The sequence below is a fragment of the Solanum verrucosum genome, unplaced genomic scaffold, assembly GCF_900185275.1.
Source record: "Solanum verrucosum unplaced genomic scaffold, falcon-dt-bn FXZP01000163.1, whole genome shotgun sequence".
Lineage (NCBI taxonomy): Eukaryota > Viridiplantae > Streptophyta > Magnoliopsida > Solanales > Solanaceae > Solanum > Solanum verrucosum.
Window position 1 is genome coordinate 373,481 of NW_026020379.1, and position 16,631 is coordinate 390,111.

General features: G+C 30.3%; 2 protein-coding genes across 3 annotated transcripts; both read right to left on the reverse strand.

Moving 5' to 3' along the window:
- Positions 1-1,154: 1,154 nt before the first annotated feature.
- Positions 1,155-2,226, reverse strand: LOC125838948 (eukaryotic translation initiation factor 1A-like). Its single transcript, XM_049517949.1, has 2 exons — positions 1,934-2,226; positions 1,155-1,469 (listed from the first exon to the last, which is right to left on the reverse strand). Exons 1-2 carry the CDS (start codon positions 2,186-2,188, stop codon positions 1,290-1,292), a joined length of 435 nt encoding a protein of 144 aa, XP_049373906.1. The 5' UTR covers positions 2,189-2,226; the 3' UTR covers positions 1,155-1,289.
- Positions 2,227-8,505: 6,279 nt separating this feature from the next.
- On the reverse strand, positions 8,506-14,087 carry LOC125838923 (BTB/POZ domain-containing protein POB1-like). Of its 2 annotated transcripts, none has more exons than XM_049517925.1 (6): positions 13,751-14,087; positions 12,817-12,939; positions 11,439-11,560; positions 11,286-11,349; positions 10,253-10,532; positions 8,506-9,623 (listed from the first exon to the last, which is right to left on the reverse strand). In XM_049517925.1, the coding sequence occupies exons 1-6, from the start codon at positions 14,001-14,003 to the stop codon at positions 8,810-8,812; spliced, it is 1,656 nt and encodes a 551-aa protein (XP_049373882.1). In that variant the 5' UTR covers positions 14,004-14,087; the 3' UTR covers positions 8,506-8,809. The 2 variants fall into 2 exon arrangements, with proteins under 2 accessions (XP_049373882.1, XP_049373881.1); XM_049517924.1 differs by having other exon boundaries at positions 12,817-12,960; positions 13,751-14,070.
- Between the last annotated feature and the right edge of the window lie 2,544 nt (positions 14,088-16,631).

The window sequence follows — 16,631 nt, forward strand, 5'->3', positions numbered from 1 at the left end:
ACATTCTTATCACACAAGACACAAAATGTGAGTCTCCATTTCATTCATCCCGCTCCAATATGATGTGTAGCAACATCATAAATCTCCCCATTTCTTTAGATTGTTGATCCAAAATATTTGAAACTTCCTCTCTTAACTTGCGCTCTAAAAACTCTATTTTAGGTTGAATTTTCTTCAGATTGTTTTGATCCAAAATATTTGAAACTTCCTCTCTTAACTTGCACACCAAAAACTATTTTAGGTTTGTCAATCTGGAACCTAAACTCCAGAATTTGTGTCCAAACTTCAAGCCTATAGTTTATTATAGTTAAGGTCCTATGGTAAGATGGCTAGGGGTGTGCACCGGTCGATATGATTCAGTTTTATGTATTATCGGATCGATATATTTATCTTTTATTTTTAAATATGCTAAACAAATAAACAAATCGATAAATATTTTTTTATCGCTTTTCGGTTTATGATTTTTGGTCCTCAAAGGTTCAATTTCCAGTTTAACCAATAAGGAAATGCTCATTAAACAATTATATGACTTCTCCAACAATTTGGCGCGATGAGACAATAATGTAACTTTATAGAATGCTCATAAAATAGAAACAATAGTAACTTATATGAAAAGAACTATACAAATGCAATACAAATAAAAGAACTAGGACAATAATGTGAATTGAAGGCTAAAAGTTAGTAATCTATAAGGTACTCATATTAATATTTAATATTTATATAGTGGTAAATTACTAATTTACTACTATCTTAATTGGTTATCAATTTACCCAATATTAAAAATCCAATATCAAGCTAATAACTCGATAATATTCTTTATATAAAATTATTAAGAATCCAAACTATTTCGTTTATGACAAAGAAGTCATGCATAAGATCCTAGTTTGTATTACATTTTAGGTCAATTTTTAAGCTCTTTTTGATAAAAATAAAGATGTGCTTTAAAGGACTTATTTTTAAGCTAAAAGACAAAAATAAGTTAAAAATCATGTTATAATTGGACTTTTTGACTTATAAACCAAAAGCTATAAACTCATTCAAACCAAAAGTTATTAACTGTAAAAAAAAAATCAGCAACCTTCACCAATGAATAGCAACAAATTCAGAAGAAAGACAACCAAAAACATTTCAGAAGTAGCAAACCATCCAGAAAATAGTGCAAATAGGAAATAATATAGTAGCTTGTTAGAAGTATAAATATATTCATACAGAAACCTAAAGCTCTGTGATCATATAGTTTACTTCTAACGAATATATAAGGCAAAAAAGAAATTTAAGTAAGAAAAAATCTAAATTCTGTCGATGTCTTCGTCCTCAAACTCAATATAATCATCATTAGGGTCGTCGTCTTCTTCATCCAATGCATTAACACCCTCATTGAGCTTAATGTTCTCTGGTAACTCTCCATATGCCTTCAACAGCCTTGCCTCATCTGGCATGTACTTGAGAATAACATCAGCTTTATCATCCTGCCAAATCCAAATGCATAACAATTAATATTTTGAACAAGTAAAAGCGCCAGGCAAATTGGAACAACTACTGAATATATAAAAGAAGTAGTGAATTCAAATTGTTCATAAAAGAAGCCTGACCCATTCCCAACAACAACAACAAACCCAATGTAATCACATAAGTGGAGTTTGTGAAGTAGAAAGACTCTGATTGAGTCAAAATTGAATATGGACAATTAATTAAACTAGTTTCTTATTGACAAGCTATTTCTGTTCCTAATCGGTAATTCATTATTAGTTGTAAAATAACACAAATCGCGGTGATGGGTGCACAACAAGAGAGACGACTGCGCCATGGCTACAAAATCACGGGTCGAATAGTCTTCATTTAGGGCAGAACTCAAACAAATCATCTATTGTTATGGATAATTGATACAGCAATTTCCAGATAAAATAAAATAAAACAGAGATGGGTGGAGTACCTGAAAATCACGAAGGCCAAGGAGAACGATATCACCAGAAGAAATCCAAACTTTTTTATGCATCTTACCACGAATATGACAAAGACGTTTAGTACCATCAATACAAGAAGCTTCACATCTTCCATTACCTAACATACGTTGTATCTGAGCGTATTCTTGTCCATCTTCTTTGAAAATTAGTTCTCTCCTTTCATCATCAGCTTCATTCTTTCCTCTCTTCCTGTTCTTACCTCCCTTTCCCTTGTTCTTCGGCATGATATTTGCTTCTCAAAAACCCTCATTTGTTTTCTCCCTATTTATAGGCAGGCAGGGCAGGATTTTGTGTTCTATTTTGACTAGGAATTGAAAAAAGGGGAATTATTACTTTACCCAATTTGAGTTAGTGACGGAAAAGAAAAAAAGTGAGTAGTATTTACTAAAAACAAAACAAAATTAAAAGTAGTAATAGATTGGAAAGTGACGTTGTTTTAAAAATTAATTTTTTTTCTTACAGAGTTAATAGGAAAAATACTTACTTGTACGACAAGTAAAGTGGGATACAAGTAAATATCTACATTGTGATGATAATACTATATTTTAATTATTTTTTCTTAAATTATTGATTGTATTCACTAAGGTTTAAAAGGGATAATTTCGTATACAAATCAATTAATAATGTGTTGATATATTAGAAAGTATGTATTTCAATTAATATTGGTAGATTATATGATTTCACATTGGGATGATATATTATATAATATCTAATTGATAGTACTTATTTAAAAAAATATTGGTATATTAAATAAAACTGTGTTGATATGATATATAGTATAAGCTAGTGTATTATATAGTGACTATATGGTAGTATATATTTCAAGAAAACTCGGTATATTATATAATACCAAGTTACTATGATTTATGGTATAGGTTACTACATTATATGGTGTGTATATATGGTAGTATTTATTTCAATGAAAGTTGGTATGATATATGGTATATGTTAGTATATTATACGTGGTATATATAATAGTATTTATTTTAAGAAAAAATAGTATATTATATGATTTTGATATATGATAAAGGTGGGTATATTATATCGTATCCAATTGTTAGAATATATGGTATATGTTGGTTTTGTTTTGTATGGTTAACATATGATGAAGTCTACTTTAGTCGCTTACTATAAGAGGATCACTAGGGAGCATAATTGTATAATACTAACAGAAAGCAAGTACTTAAAATATTTAACTTCTACAATGATAATGGTATACCACAATGAAAACACAATATTTTGTCAAATTTGTATCAATAAAGTACAAAACTACAACAAAAAAAAGGCATCAAATACCAAATTACATTGTTATCCAATTATATGTTCAAAACATATTCAAAAGCACGTTATATATTCAGATGAACTGTTTCTTTAAATTTTTCTTTGGACACCTTGTTCAATCAAATTCTTTTTTAAACTAAAATCTCATCTTCAAAATTGTTAATCATAAGGATACTCCACAGTTTGTAACCTCTTTTTTTTTGACGATTTGAGTGTGACAATGATAGAGTTTACACCAATGTTGTTCGTTCTTTTTGATGTATTATTGGTAATAACTTAAGAAATTTCACTACCAGATGGTTGACCTCTTTCAGATTTACTGGTGGGAGACAAAATAAAAGCAATCAACTCAAAGCTTTGTCTTAAACAAACAATGAAGTTGTTGACGTCGGTAGTAGATTACCTTAAGCGACGCCAAGAAAAAAATACCATTTCTTTCTCTAGATAGAGATGATTTTGAAAAAAAAAATTAAGAATGAAACAAACCATTCTTAATAACTTAATGATTTTGAAATTGATATCTCATCTTCAAAATCACTATCATGAGGGTACTCAACATTCATAATAACTTTCTTCTTACCCTTTTTTCTTGCAGATTTAGGTGTAACAAACAATGTTTGAGTTTACACCATCTTCTCTCTTTTTATCCTTTTTTTTTTGTTTTATTGGCCTCAACTTACAGATTTCACTATCAGATGGATTACCTCTTTTAGATTTACTTTTCGAAGAAGGGATGAAAGCATTCAATTCAAAATTTGGTCTTGAACAAACGATCAGGGTTATTGACATCGATATTAGACTTCATTAAACCAAGAGTATTATCCAAAGCAACTTTCCTACTCATAATTGATTTTTCCAAGAAGCAAAATTAATTTTTTTTGTGTTGTTAGATGATTTTGAAAAGAAACAAAAAAAATAAATGAAAGCAAATTATTATTGAATATTTTCAAGAAGAAGAGACAAATCCTTTCCTCAATAAAGATGACATGAAAAAAGAGAAAAAAAAGAAAAAAAAAAGAGTGCAGCAATTCATTAATACCAAGGAAAAATATGATGAATGACATTTAATTGGCATTCCTTTCGTGTAAAGGGAACAAGAGAAAGGGTAAGATATTTATTAATTAAAGGATAGAAAGGTGAAGACGACCTGGACAATCAAGGGCAAATTTGTAAATAAGCAAAATGTACAGCTTAATAGCAATTGTACTTCGTGGATAGGAAGTACTGAAATTCCGGAAAAACCACCCAAATTCTAGCATATTCTTAAGGCCACGTGGCTATCCACACATTGGAAGAGTAAAACAAAACACACAGACTTCTATAAATGTAGGGCCCATTATTGTCTTCAAAGTTATCACAGTAGTTTTCTTACTTTTTTTAATATACTAATAAGCTTATAACAATAAAAAATCATATAGAGTACTTTTTTTTCTTTTTCTTAAAGTAGTGTAACATTCAATCTACTCAATTGTTGTATTTTGTTATTCCTTCTTAAATTCATAAATAATTTATATTCATCATATTTACGAAAACAATTATAATTTCATATAAAAGGCTATTATATATATAAATATACACACTAGACACAACATTTCGTATTAGCAAAAACATAATATTATATATCTTTTAATTTTTAAGTTGTTAATTATTATGATTTACAATATTATTTACGTCAATTTCAATATATATATATATATATTTAAATTTGGAGAGTCGGTCAATTTTTAATTGTTTTAAATATTAAAAGTTATTAATTTTTGCATTATATATATTTTAAATTATTAAGTTGTTAATTATTATGATTCACAATATTATTTACGTCAGATGTGATACAAATAGAATTTAGAGAGTCGGTCAATTTTTAATTGTTTCAAATATTAAAAGTTGTTAATTATTGTATTATATATCTTTTAAATTTTTAAGTTGTTAATTATTATAATTTACATTATTATTTACCTCAGTTTCAAATAATGTATGTTACTTCATCTATTCTATTTATGTGGCACTAATCGAATTTTTGACTTACAAATACAAATATTTTCATTGAAATTTCATTAGTTAATTGGTTGTTCAGTGTAATTTTTCTTTCGTATACAATTAATTGACACTAATTGAATATAACACAATAATAGGTTAAAAGGAAAAGATTAATGGATAGTGCCTTAGTTTTAAAAATCAACATTCTTTCCATACACTACTTTATTTACCCTATAATAATATAAGAAATTTTCAAAAGTAGAATTCAAAACTAAAAAGGGTCACAGTTCCTATGCACATTTAAACTCCAAATCATTTTTATTTTTTTCGTATTTCTCCGAAATGTTAAATAAATAATTTAAATTATAATTTCATGTAGCACATAGTAGAAAGCACAGAGCAATATATCGTCAACATAAGCCAACATCTAATATGACCTGGATAAATTTAAAAGGCATTACAAAACTTCTTGCAAAATCTAAAGAAATTAACTTAAGCTTCATATTATAACATTTATCATAATATGCATTAAATATAGGAAACTGCGAGACCAACATAAATTTAGATGGTTTCGAAAAGTTAAAATATGTGCATTCACACACTCAAATTAAAATAATTTAGATGAATTTAAGAAAAGTAGACAAATTATCATGAAATCTTGAATTATTATAATAAAAAGGTAAAAAATATGTGAAATTGCATGTTCAAATTAATATTTTCTTAGAAGAACTTAAGTGTAGACAATAAAATTGCCATAAAATCTTGAATCACTGTAATTAAAAAGTCTTGAGTATATCATTTAGTTGTAATAGGAGAGTTCTTGTTTTCATTTTAATTTCTTGTTATGAAATCAACTTTTACCTATATTTTTGAGTCACAAACTTCAAAACAGTTTTCAAAGTTATACAATATCAATCATTAATCATGTTCTTGAACAAATTTAATCTAAAAAAATATACATCATAAAAGAAATTGAAATAAAATACCATCTTTTAATATATTATTACCTCACATTAATAGAATTAATAATTAAGAATTATAAAAATTGAAAGTGAATGAAGACATGAATATATATTAAAATCTCTAATAAAGAAGACAATTATGGAGGGAGGTGAAAAATTGATTGAATTGAATAAATGTTTTTTTAATTATAAAAAATTAAATAAGTAAATAATTTTTTCTCCCATCTTTTAAGATATGCAAAATTAAATAATGAAAGTTATGAATATGAAAGATTAGATAGTTATGAGTATTTTATTAATATAATTAAGACTATATCATTTATAAATATGTAGAGGTGTGAGTTATAAAGATGAATTTCTTATATTAATTAATTGTAAAAATAAAAAATAAAAATAAAAAAAAGGAGAAAAAAGAGAGATAAAAATAACTTTGCTTATATCTGATTTTATAGATTTTATATATATAAATAACATTTACATTTGTAATATTTAATTACAATTATATTTATAAATGTTTTAAATTAAAATAAGAAAGAAAAGAAGGAATCTTGAAAAGATAAAAGATAGTAGTATAATACAAATGAGTGAGGAAAGATAAAATGCAAGTGTAGTTATTTTCAGAAAATTTTAAAAGCATAATTATATTGGGAAAAAAAAACGGAAAATAAAGAATGAGAAAGAGAAATCTTAGGAAGATATAAATAGTGTAGTAATAATGAGGAAAGAGAAAAGTTAAGTGTACCTATTTTTTTGATTTTTTTTTAAAGAACAAATTAAGGGGAAAAAATTGACAAAAAATATAAATGGCAATCCTAGCCAAAGAGAGATGCCACATCACATCAGATTTTTATCATCCAGCTTTATAATGTCTCTTAAATATTTAAGTTGTTCATTATTATGATTTATAGTAATTTTTTATGTCAGTTTCAAATAATTCATGTTACTTTCTCTGTCCTAATTTATGAGACATCAATAGAATTTTGAAAGTCAACCAAATTTATTATATTTTTTTAAAATATCTTAAATTGTTAATTATTGTGATTTATAGTATTTTTACATCATTTCAAATAATATATGTTATTTTGTGTGTCTTCGTTTACGTGTCACTGTTAGAATTTTGAGAGTCAACCTAATTTTTTTATATGTCATCTAAATATTGTGATTTATACATATTTTAAATAATTTTTAGATATATAAAAGATTTTTTTAAAAAGTAAGACAAATTAATTAAGATGCAGAAAATATAAATTTGATATGAATTCTAGAAAAAACTATTAACTCTATATCATTCTACACGAGAAAAGAATATAAAGAAAATAGTGTGTCATACTAATTACTAATCATTTTTCTGTTATTATTTAAGATAAATTACACGTTGAACTTCATGTAATAATGAGATGCGCTTCTAAATTCTAATTTTTACTTGTGAACAGTAAATTAAAAATATAAAGAAAATAACATATAACAATTTAATATAAAAATAAATTATTTTTAAAATCTATAAATTTATATCAGTATACAATAGTAAAAAGAAAATTAAATTTTAAATCATGAGTATTACCAAAATAACAAATATTCCCATAATTAATACCGACAATACCTGAAATTTGTTTTTGAATTAATCTACATTATTACATTATTTTATTTATGCAAAGAGTTTGATTGGGGAAAAAAATATTGATCAAATTCGATTTAATATTTTTGTCAACAAATTTATTCTTTAAAAAAAAATAAAAAAATAATAGTAAACACTTAAAAATTCTCTATGAAGAATTGATATTAAATTTGTAAGTAATTATATTGGGCCCGTATACGGGCCTTCAGTTATCTAGTATTTATTAAAGGAAATATGAGACCCATAAAATGGGTCCACTAAACTAATAAAATAGGTCTAGAATTTTCTAGCTTATAATAAGTTGTCATATTTGTAATTAAAATGTACATGTTGTAAATAAAAAAAAAAAACTAAATTTATATTATGTAAATTAAAGTCCTAAATAGAATATTCTAGTAATTTTTCCAACAAGAAATAAATGGATACAAATTTATCCTATAATTATCCATCACACCAAACGAATCATAAGTGAAATGGACAGTAGAAAGGAATTTCAATTCACACATAAGATCATGTTGTATGAGTGACCAATCTGCAGAGCAATCACAATGTTTACCATTCAATTACTGGCTTCACCTCATGAACATTACTAAGAAAGAACACTGTTAATCAGTAGCTAGGATTTTGATACACACAGCCAGATATAAATTATATACTTGTCTATAACAGGGCATAAGAAAGTTAAAATCAAATAACCTATTCACAGTGTTCACAATTGTGCTTGTATTGCATTAAAACAGGGTCAGAACTCAGAACAATCAAACATTTCTCACTTACTGAATTTCATTTTCATCCTTTCTCATGTTTTGGAGAGCACAAGGATAAAACTACTATGGTCAAAAGGATAACATTATAAAATGTTTCAATACCTATGGCAGTTAGTACTGATACCTAAACCTTACACTTCTTTTGCTTTGATCAAAGCCAAGAAAAACGATCGGGACTTTGGCGGCTCAGCTAATAATAAGCAAAACAACTTAAGTAATTGACATTGTAGGAGAAGAGAAAAATCAGTGCCTGATAGTAAGTTCAGCCCTGAGATGGAGTACGCCTTTAATAAAATAGAGACTGTCCTCAGCCATGAAAGAAGTCCAGGGTATGGCGAATAAATTGCGATAGCCAACTGCCTTACCCCCAGTAAATGTATAGTTTCCCTTGTATTTGCTCACATACTCCTCTGCTAGTGTTGTCCTCGCAGCAAATTCATAATCGACTGTAAATGAAACTGAACCCTTTTCCTGCATTCCCAGAAAGAGACCAAAACAATGGAAAGAGCTTTGCTGATCCATGTTGCAATGTGCGGACAGGAAAAACCCTTGTCCACCCAAATGAAAAGCTTGAGAATATACTCTCCCAGATGGAAAAAGATTAGCACATTCGTCCCGCTTAAGATCTAAGTAGACTATACATTGTTGGCGTGGAAGTTCAAACTCAACAACCTTAACAGGTCGATACTTGTATGCACGCTCTACAAAACGACGACTGGTCGAAGCTGATTCTTCTGCAGCTTGAGTTCGTTGGCGGTGTGGGGCCTCAGCTTTAAAAAAGAGGGCCTCAAGCACTAGTTTGGATGCAAACTCATGTTCAAAGTCATTACATGCAAGAACCTTCCGAAGCTTTCGGCAGCTCATGAAAGGAAAGCGGATGCAACGACCAAGTCTTGAACTAAGAATTTCTCGGCGTTCCTCTATCAAAGGATAATGAGCCCTTGTCCACTTCAAGACAAAGTCATATACTGCATCTTCTGATGCTACCTGAAGGTCATCACTGGACAAAATTGCCTCAATACCAGCAAGAGGCAACTTCATGACCTCTTCTTGGAACCTGTCGAAGATGAATGAACTGATTAAACAAGCACGAGCAAGTACCAGATGCGTCAACAAAAAAAACGTTTAGTAATGTAATCCACATCAATCCTTCATACAAGATGAAAAAGCAACATGTTATAAAGTTCATGAAATATTGCTATTATCAAATTGAAATGAATTACATTACTTACATTAGTGGTTATGCATTGAAACAATAATGTAGTTTAAATTATTGACAACCTTCAGATGTTGAAACTTAAATGAACATTTTATGCATAGGTATATAAACATATGGTGTGGGTTTTGTCATATTTCTTCTTTATAATTGCCAAGTCAGATTCTTACGTTACAACTTTTAGGTTTTAAAAGCTCACAAAGTTCCCAATATATTACCCAAATGTTATAGAAAAGGCTCCAGTTTTGCTTATCAAAAACATATTACTGAAAAAAAACTTCGAACCATCTGCTGAAATTGGCCGAAATAAAATCCAGTAGCAGAAATATTTGACAAAAGACAGAAAAAAATAGGCCTACTAAACAATGGTTTTATGGACTTAATTATCATTGGTGTGCATACAGCTGTTTTGGATTACAAACTAAATAACACAAGAAAACGGAAAAAGGGTAAGCATAAATGGAACTAACTTGGTTATATCTTTGTATCTTGCAGCTAGGAATTGTTTTGCTGCATCAGTCAATGGCCGAACTGCATCAGCCATCAGGACACTAGAAGGAAGCTCGAGATACAGCAAAGCTGACTCCGGAGTCATAGGTAAATTACACAGTAGCCTGCTGCAATACTTCATGCAAGATGCAACCTCAAACTTGTCAGCAGCCATGAGCACGTCCAGCAATCCAGGCGCTGTATTTGTAGTCAACATATTTCTATACATAAATTTCAGGAGCTCCATCAATGCAGCTTCCTCTGCTCCATGGGAACAAATAAAGAAAAACCACTTTTATGTGAGATATGATACTGACTTTAAAGCCACTTCATATGAAAAACAATATTTGATACACAATCATCAAAACCAAAAGTCCCGGAGATCAAATATTATAAAACGCTTGGGGGTCGTTTGATAGAGTGTATTAGCAAAAATAATGCATGCATTGGCTTTGTGTATTAGTAGTACCTTGTTTGGTACATTTATTCATGCTATGTATAACTAATGTTCAATTGTGTATTAAGGTGGGTATTACTAATACCATGAATTTTCAAGTATTAGTAATGCAAGGGTTTTAATGCATGTGTTAGCTGGTTGAAGACCCCATTGCCCCTCAAAATCTTTATTACATCTTTTTCACCATAATTATGAAGGGTATCTTTGTAATAAATATTTTTATGCAATGCATGTTATTTTTAATACAACAAACCGAACAATGCATAAGAAATCATCTATATATAATTAATGCAAGGCGCTAGCATAGCTAATACATACATTTTTAATACAAGCATTACTAAATACACTCTAATTAGCATTATTTTTATGCACTCTACCAAACGACCTCTTAAAGTATGACAGTACAAACATTTCAATTCCGTATGATTTGCAAATTCCTCACATTCATGATGAACGGGAAAATGCATTCAGACTTGACAGACTTTGTCAAGTTAATTTCTACTAAAGTTCATTGACCATTATGTAATCAAGGTCAAACAACAGTGCACGTGACATACCTGAAGCATTGATCCGTAGAGTTACTTGTCTTTGCTCAGACTCTCTCATCCCATTTGAGAAGAGCTGCATAAATTACACGATAAAGCGGGTTCAAACTTCAACTACCAATTCTAAAATCTAGACGCAGCTTACACTTGAAAATGAATGTTTACCTTGTAGAAGAATGGACTCTTTGCTGCTAAAATGGGGGAGCTAATGTTTAGTGTTTTAACTCTCATAACCCTTGGAGAATCACAATTCCAAGTTGAATCATCACTATTAGCACCTTCATCTCCTGCACAGAAAACATAACATGGTTTATCTATCTTTTCCGGCCCATGTCACACCACCCTTTTTCACGACTTCATTGAAGACAGGATGATAAAACTGCACTCCGTAATCACAAGTCACTGATTACAAAGACCATTAATAAAATTTTCTTTAAGTTCACTCTTCTGTCTTTCCTTCCGTCAGATAATTAAGCTCTATGCAAAGACTCTAAGCACAATTTTATTGCATTGTGCTGCTTGGTTTTCTCTTGAAAGGAAGCAAGACATTCACATTTTAATTTTTTTAAAACAAATGCTAACAAAACCAGCCACTCTAATATTATCTCCAACCAATCGAACAAGTTACTTACTGAATAGAAAATAAAATGTCCACTCGAGCAGTATGATCATCAAACAGACTCGGTCTATCCTAATTCCCCTATAAAGAATATATCCAGTCAGAAACACACTGAAAGCTAGAAACAAAAGATGTTTTATTTATAGCGATAGTATCGGGACCAGCTTGCTTGTAGCATTGTACCTTATTAATCCACCAGGTACCTACTACCTTCCATTAGCACCAAGGCTTAGATAGATGAGAATAATCACCTAACCTGTTTTGGCTCCACTGGGATTTAAACCTCAGTATCCCATGGTCCACTCCAACTTCACTGGTAACTAGAAGAAACATTTCTTGTATGGGTTACAAAATTATACCAGGTTTGATCTCCAAAAGTACTTTCATCAAATATTTATTCCACTATGTGAATATAACCAACAGAAGCTATTTGCAACACAGATACATGCCCAGAATAGTTCTAGCATGCAACTCAAATTACTGAATTTGGCAAATGAGCAATCTGATTTCCTCTTGCAAGCTAGAAAAAACGTTTTTTTTAAACAGGTAACTTTAAGGCTTACGCTAGAAAGAACAGTTTAAATCCCTCACATACATTCCTCTAAATGAACCTAAGCATAATAAAGAAATCCCTTTAAACCTACCACCTTACGAGCCAAACTGATCCATGACAAATGGAGTAAGACAACCATTTTTGAGGTGATATTTCTTGAGGTTAGTCATACCCAGGTCTTCTATCTCTCATGAAATTGCAATCGTGTTTCATTTTTGCACCCTTCTATCTTAGAAAAAAAATCAGATTAGCATTTGGGAGTCGTACAGAATTTTTAAAAACAAAAGAGAGTTTTTAAGTATCATAAGAGTTCCCAGGGAAATAGGGACTAAGGAAATGATATCTAGAAAGTAATTTGTTTATAATAATACCTGAGTTTGGCTCTTCAATCATTGCAACAACTGCTTCATCTTGATTTTCGTTATCAGCATCTTCACTATCAATTTGATTACAGCAAATTATCTGATCTTCAAGGCATGCTGTGATATCCAAAGCTGCAAACGAGTGGTACATGTCTGGTTATCATCAGAAAAACCCATACCAGCATAAGAAAGAGAAAAATTCCAATCACTATGCATAACATTTATAGCAAGGGAAGAAAGTGTATATTGTTCAACCCTTGCCGCCACACCCAACCTCCCCTAAAATGAAATGATTACGGAAGGAAAATATTAGCAGCTGAAGTCTCATTGTAAGCATATGCAGCAAGTGATATATTTAGTTTAACTCCGTCGCGATTTCAAACCACAAAAGCAGAATTTGCGAAAACTTCATTTCCGCAATATGACACTTTGACTAACCATAAAAAAACACATACTATAAAAAAAAAAGGTAATACTCTGAAACATGTATAAGTCAGTGTAATATGTTGTTCATCTCATTTAATCAAAATTTCCCTTAAAAAGTTAAAACTATAAAGTTCATAATAATATCATAAGGAAAAGCTGAACAACTATTTCCCATGTAAAAAACAATTTTAAATAGTTGATTTCGATGCCAGCATGCCCACAATAATGTCCAAAACAGCTTACCCACACCTCAACTATTCCAAACCAGCCATCTCCCACCATCTTTTTCTCCTTTTCATCGTCATTTCTTCCCTTTTCCCCCGAGGAAACCACAATCCAAGAAAATAACTTTAAGAATCACAATTTTAAATCCCAAAAAGCCCAACTTTCCTTGCAATTTTGACTCATTCAACAAAATCAAATATCTCCCAAATTCCAAAAATCGCCAACAGATAAATCAGTAAACAGATACTTAGAATAATCCAATTAGAAACACCATAGATTCACGAAAACTAACCGTTTTCCTTCCTGAAATCCTCACGTCGGCGCTTGCGATTACGAGCCCAATCGGCTAAGCTACTGCAGCCGCCACTGGAATTAGAACCACCGGCGATTGAGTCTCCAAGGATCTCGATCCGTAGAATACGATCGGAGAAGTTGACGTCGTCGAAGGCGAAGGCGAAATCGGGTTCCCCGGTATGGGTAGGGGAGTATTCTGGGTCCATGACCGCCGTTCTCGGGTCGAATAGGTCCAAATTCTGATACTTCATATTCTTTCTATGAAAACCCTAAAAGCTTTGTTTAGTTTTTGGAAGAATTCAGAGTTATGGCGTTTATAGATAAAGACATGGATTCGAGTCGTCGAAGATGTATTTAAAACTAGTGAGAGAGAAAAAAAAACACTAATAAAAGAAGAGAGAGAAAGAGAAAAAAAAGGCAAATTTGAGTATATACACACGTAATGGTTCATAATTATTTCATGAAGGAAAGAATGCAAAAAGTTACTATTTTTTTTTCCTTTTTTGTTGAAAATTTTCAAAAATAACATTGTTTGAGGTCAAATTATCAAATATAGTTATAGTTTGGATAATCATCAAATATTCTTGGTCTTTAAAATTTATTCATTATCACAATTTGATTTCAGAAACTAATTCATACAGAGTAAATTTTAAAAGACAATAATAGATACTAAGTAAATTTACCAGACAATAATATACGTAGAGTAAATTTCAGAAACTAACGCATACAATGCGCATTTCAAAAACTGATGTTTTGCCTAATATAGAGAGTATTGAATTGGTAAATACCAATTAAATCAAAGACTTTTTGAATTCACAGGAAAAAAAATCATCACTTGAAAGTGTGATCGAGATGATCTATTCAGAAAGATTCAACGTACTCAAATGGAGGATAACCTAGATAATGATCATGAAGGAAAGAAGAACTTAATGGAAAAAGTTTTTTCTCCCTTTTTGTTGAAAATTTTCAGGAATATCAGTATTTGAGGTCTAATTATCAAATATAATTATAATTTGGATAATCATTAAATGTACTGAGTCTTTCAATTTATTTAGCATCAAAATAAAAGATACAGAGTAAATTTTAGAAACTGACTCATACATTTTCAAAAAACAATAACATATACAAAGTAAATTTTAGAAACTGACTTATACAGAGTAAATTTTAAAGACATAGTTATAGAGAAATTTCAAAAGCACACTCATACAGAGTAAATTTCATATGACAATAACAAATGCAGAGCAAATTTCAGAAACTGTGATATATGAAGCAAACTTCAAAAGACAATAGCGGATACAAAGCAAATTTAAGAAACTGGCTCAAATTTCAAAAGTTGACGTTTGCTTGATATAGGAACTATTAGATTGAAAAATACCAATTCAATCAAAGATTTTTTGAATTCACTAAGAATCATCATTCAAACTATTCAGAAATATTTATTCGAATGGAAGATAATCTAGATAATGATCAGACTTTGAAATCTCAAAATTTTCATTCAATCTCATTTAAAATCCATGATCTTATAGCTATGTAACAGTTGAAAAAATCGAGGATCACGAAAGTAATTACTATTAACTATTCTATAAAATCTTCCACTTTTTTTATGATTTTATCTATTTATTCTTTTTACTTGATTATATACTTTGGGAACCAAATACCTCTATTGTATAGGTGTTAAAGAAAGTCCGAAAAAGAATTTTAATACTTATTATTTTCTGTAAACATTATTATTATCACTAATCTTTGAAAATTATCACTGTTTGAGTCGTAAAAATCATTAAGAATCTCTCTCTTTCTCTATCAACTATAAAAGAAGAGAGAAAAGGAGTATATACAAGCAATGGTGGATTCATAATTATGTTGTGAAAGAAAAGAACTTAACACAAAAACTGGATTTTCCTTTTTTTTTATTGAAAAAATATAGATATATCAGCGTACGCGGTGTGGGAATACGTGTAATAGCCCTGCGGAAAACCCACTCTCTTAGAGAGAGAGAGGTGTGAAACTAATAGCCTTATGTTATCCCCCCCTCCCGACTTACGGCCTAAAATCATTAAGCGTAGCAAATCTTTAAAATTGATCCAGTACTACAATAACAAATACAGAAAAAAAAATAGAAACCGACTCATACAAAGAGAATTTCAAAAACTGACGTTTGCCTAATATAAGGAATATTTCATTCAAAAGCGTCATCAAGATGGTATATTCAAAAAGATTCAGAGTACTCGAATGGAATAACCCAAATAATGATCATGTTTTGAAAATTCCATTTGATCTCATTTAACACCCAAGATCTTAGTTGTGTAATAGTTGAAACAAGCGAGGATCACGAGAGTAATTATTATTAACTATCCTCTAAAATTTTCCACTTTTCTTACGATTGTACTTATCTATTCTTTTTACTTTATTATTGTAATGGCTCAGCCCGCTAATGATATTGTCCGATTTGGGCATAGGCCCGCACGACTTTAAAATGTGTCACTAGTTGGTAAGACCCACTTACTTATATACCTTGATATTGTCCGCTTTGGGCCTAGGCCCGCACGACTTTAAAACGCGTCACTAGTTGGTAAGACCTGCTTACTTATATACCCTGATATTGTCCGCTTTGGGCCTAAGCCCGCACGACTTTAAAACGCGTCACTAGTTGGTAAGACCTGCTTACTTATATACCCTGATATTGTCCGCTTTGGGCCTAGGCCCGCACGACTTTAAAACGTGTCACTAGTTGGTAAGACCTGCTTACTTATATATCATGATATTGTCCGCTTTGGGCCTAGGCCCGCACGACTTTAAAACGTGTCACTAGTTGGTAAGACCTGCTTACTTATATACCCTGATATTGTCCGCTTTGGGCCTAGGCCCGCACGACTTTAAAA

Coding starts and splice junctions, on each gene's coding strand:
- LOC125838948 (XM_049517949.1), bottom strand. CDS start 2,188: ATGCCGAAGAACAAGGGAAAGGGAGGTAAGAACAGGAAGAGAGGAAAG. Junction 1,470..1,933: donor TTGGCCTTCGTGATTTTCAG/GTACTCCACCCA, acceptor TGGATTTGGCAG/GATGATAAAGCTGATGTTAT.
- LOC125838923 (XM_049517924.1), bottom strand. CDS start 14,003: ATGAAGTATCAGAATTTGGACCTATTCGACCCGAGAACGGCGGTCATG. Junction 11,350..11,438: donor AGAGTCCATTCTTCTACAAG/GTAAACATTCAT, acceptor TAATTTATGCAG/CTCTTCTCAAATGGGATGAG. Junction 10,533..11,285: donor TCTACGGATCAATGCTTCAG/GTATGTCACGTG, acceptor CCCATGGAGCAG/AGGAAGCTGCATTGATGGAG.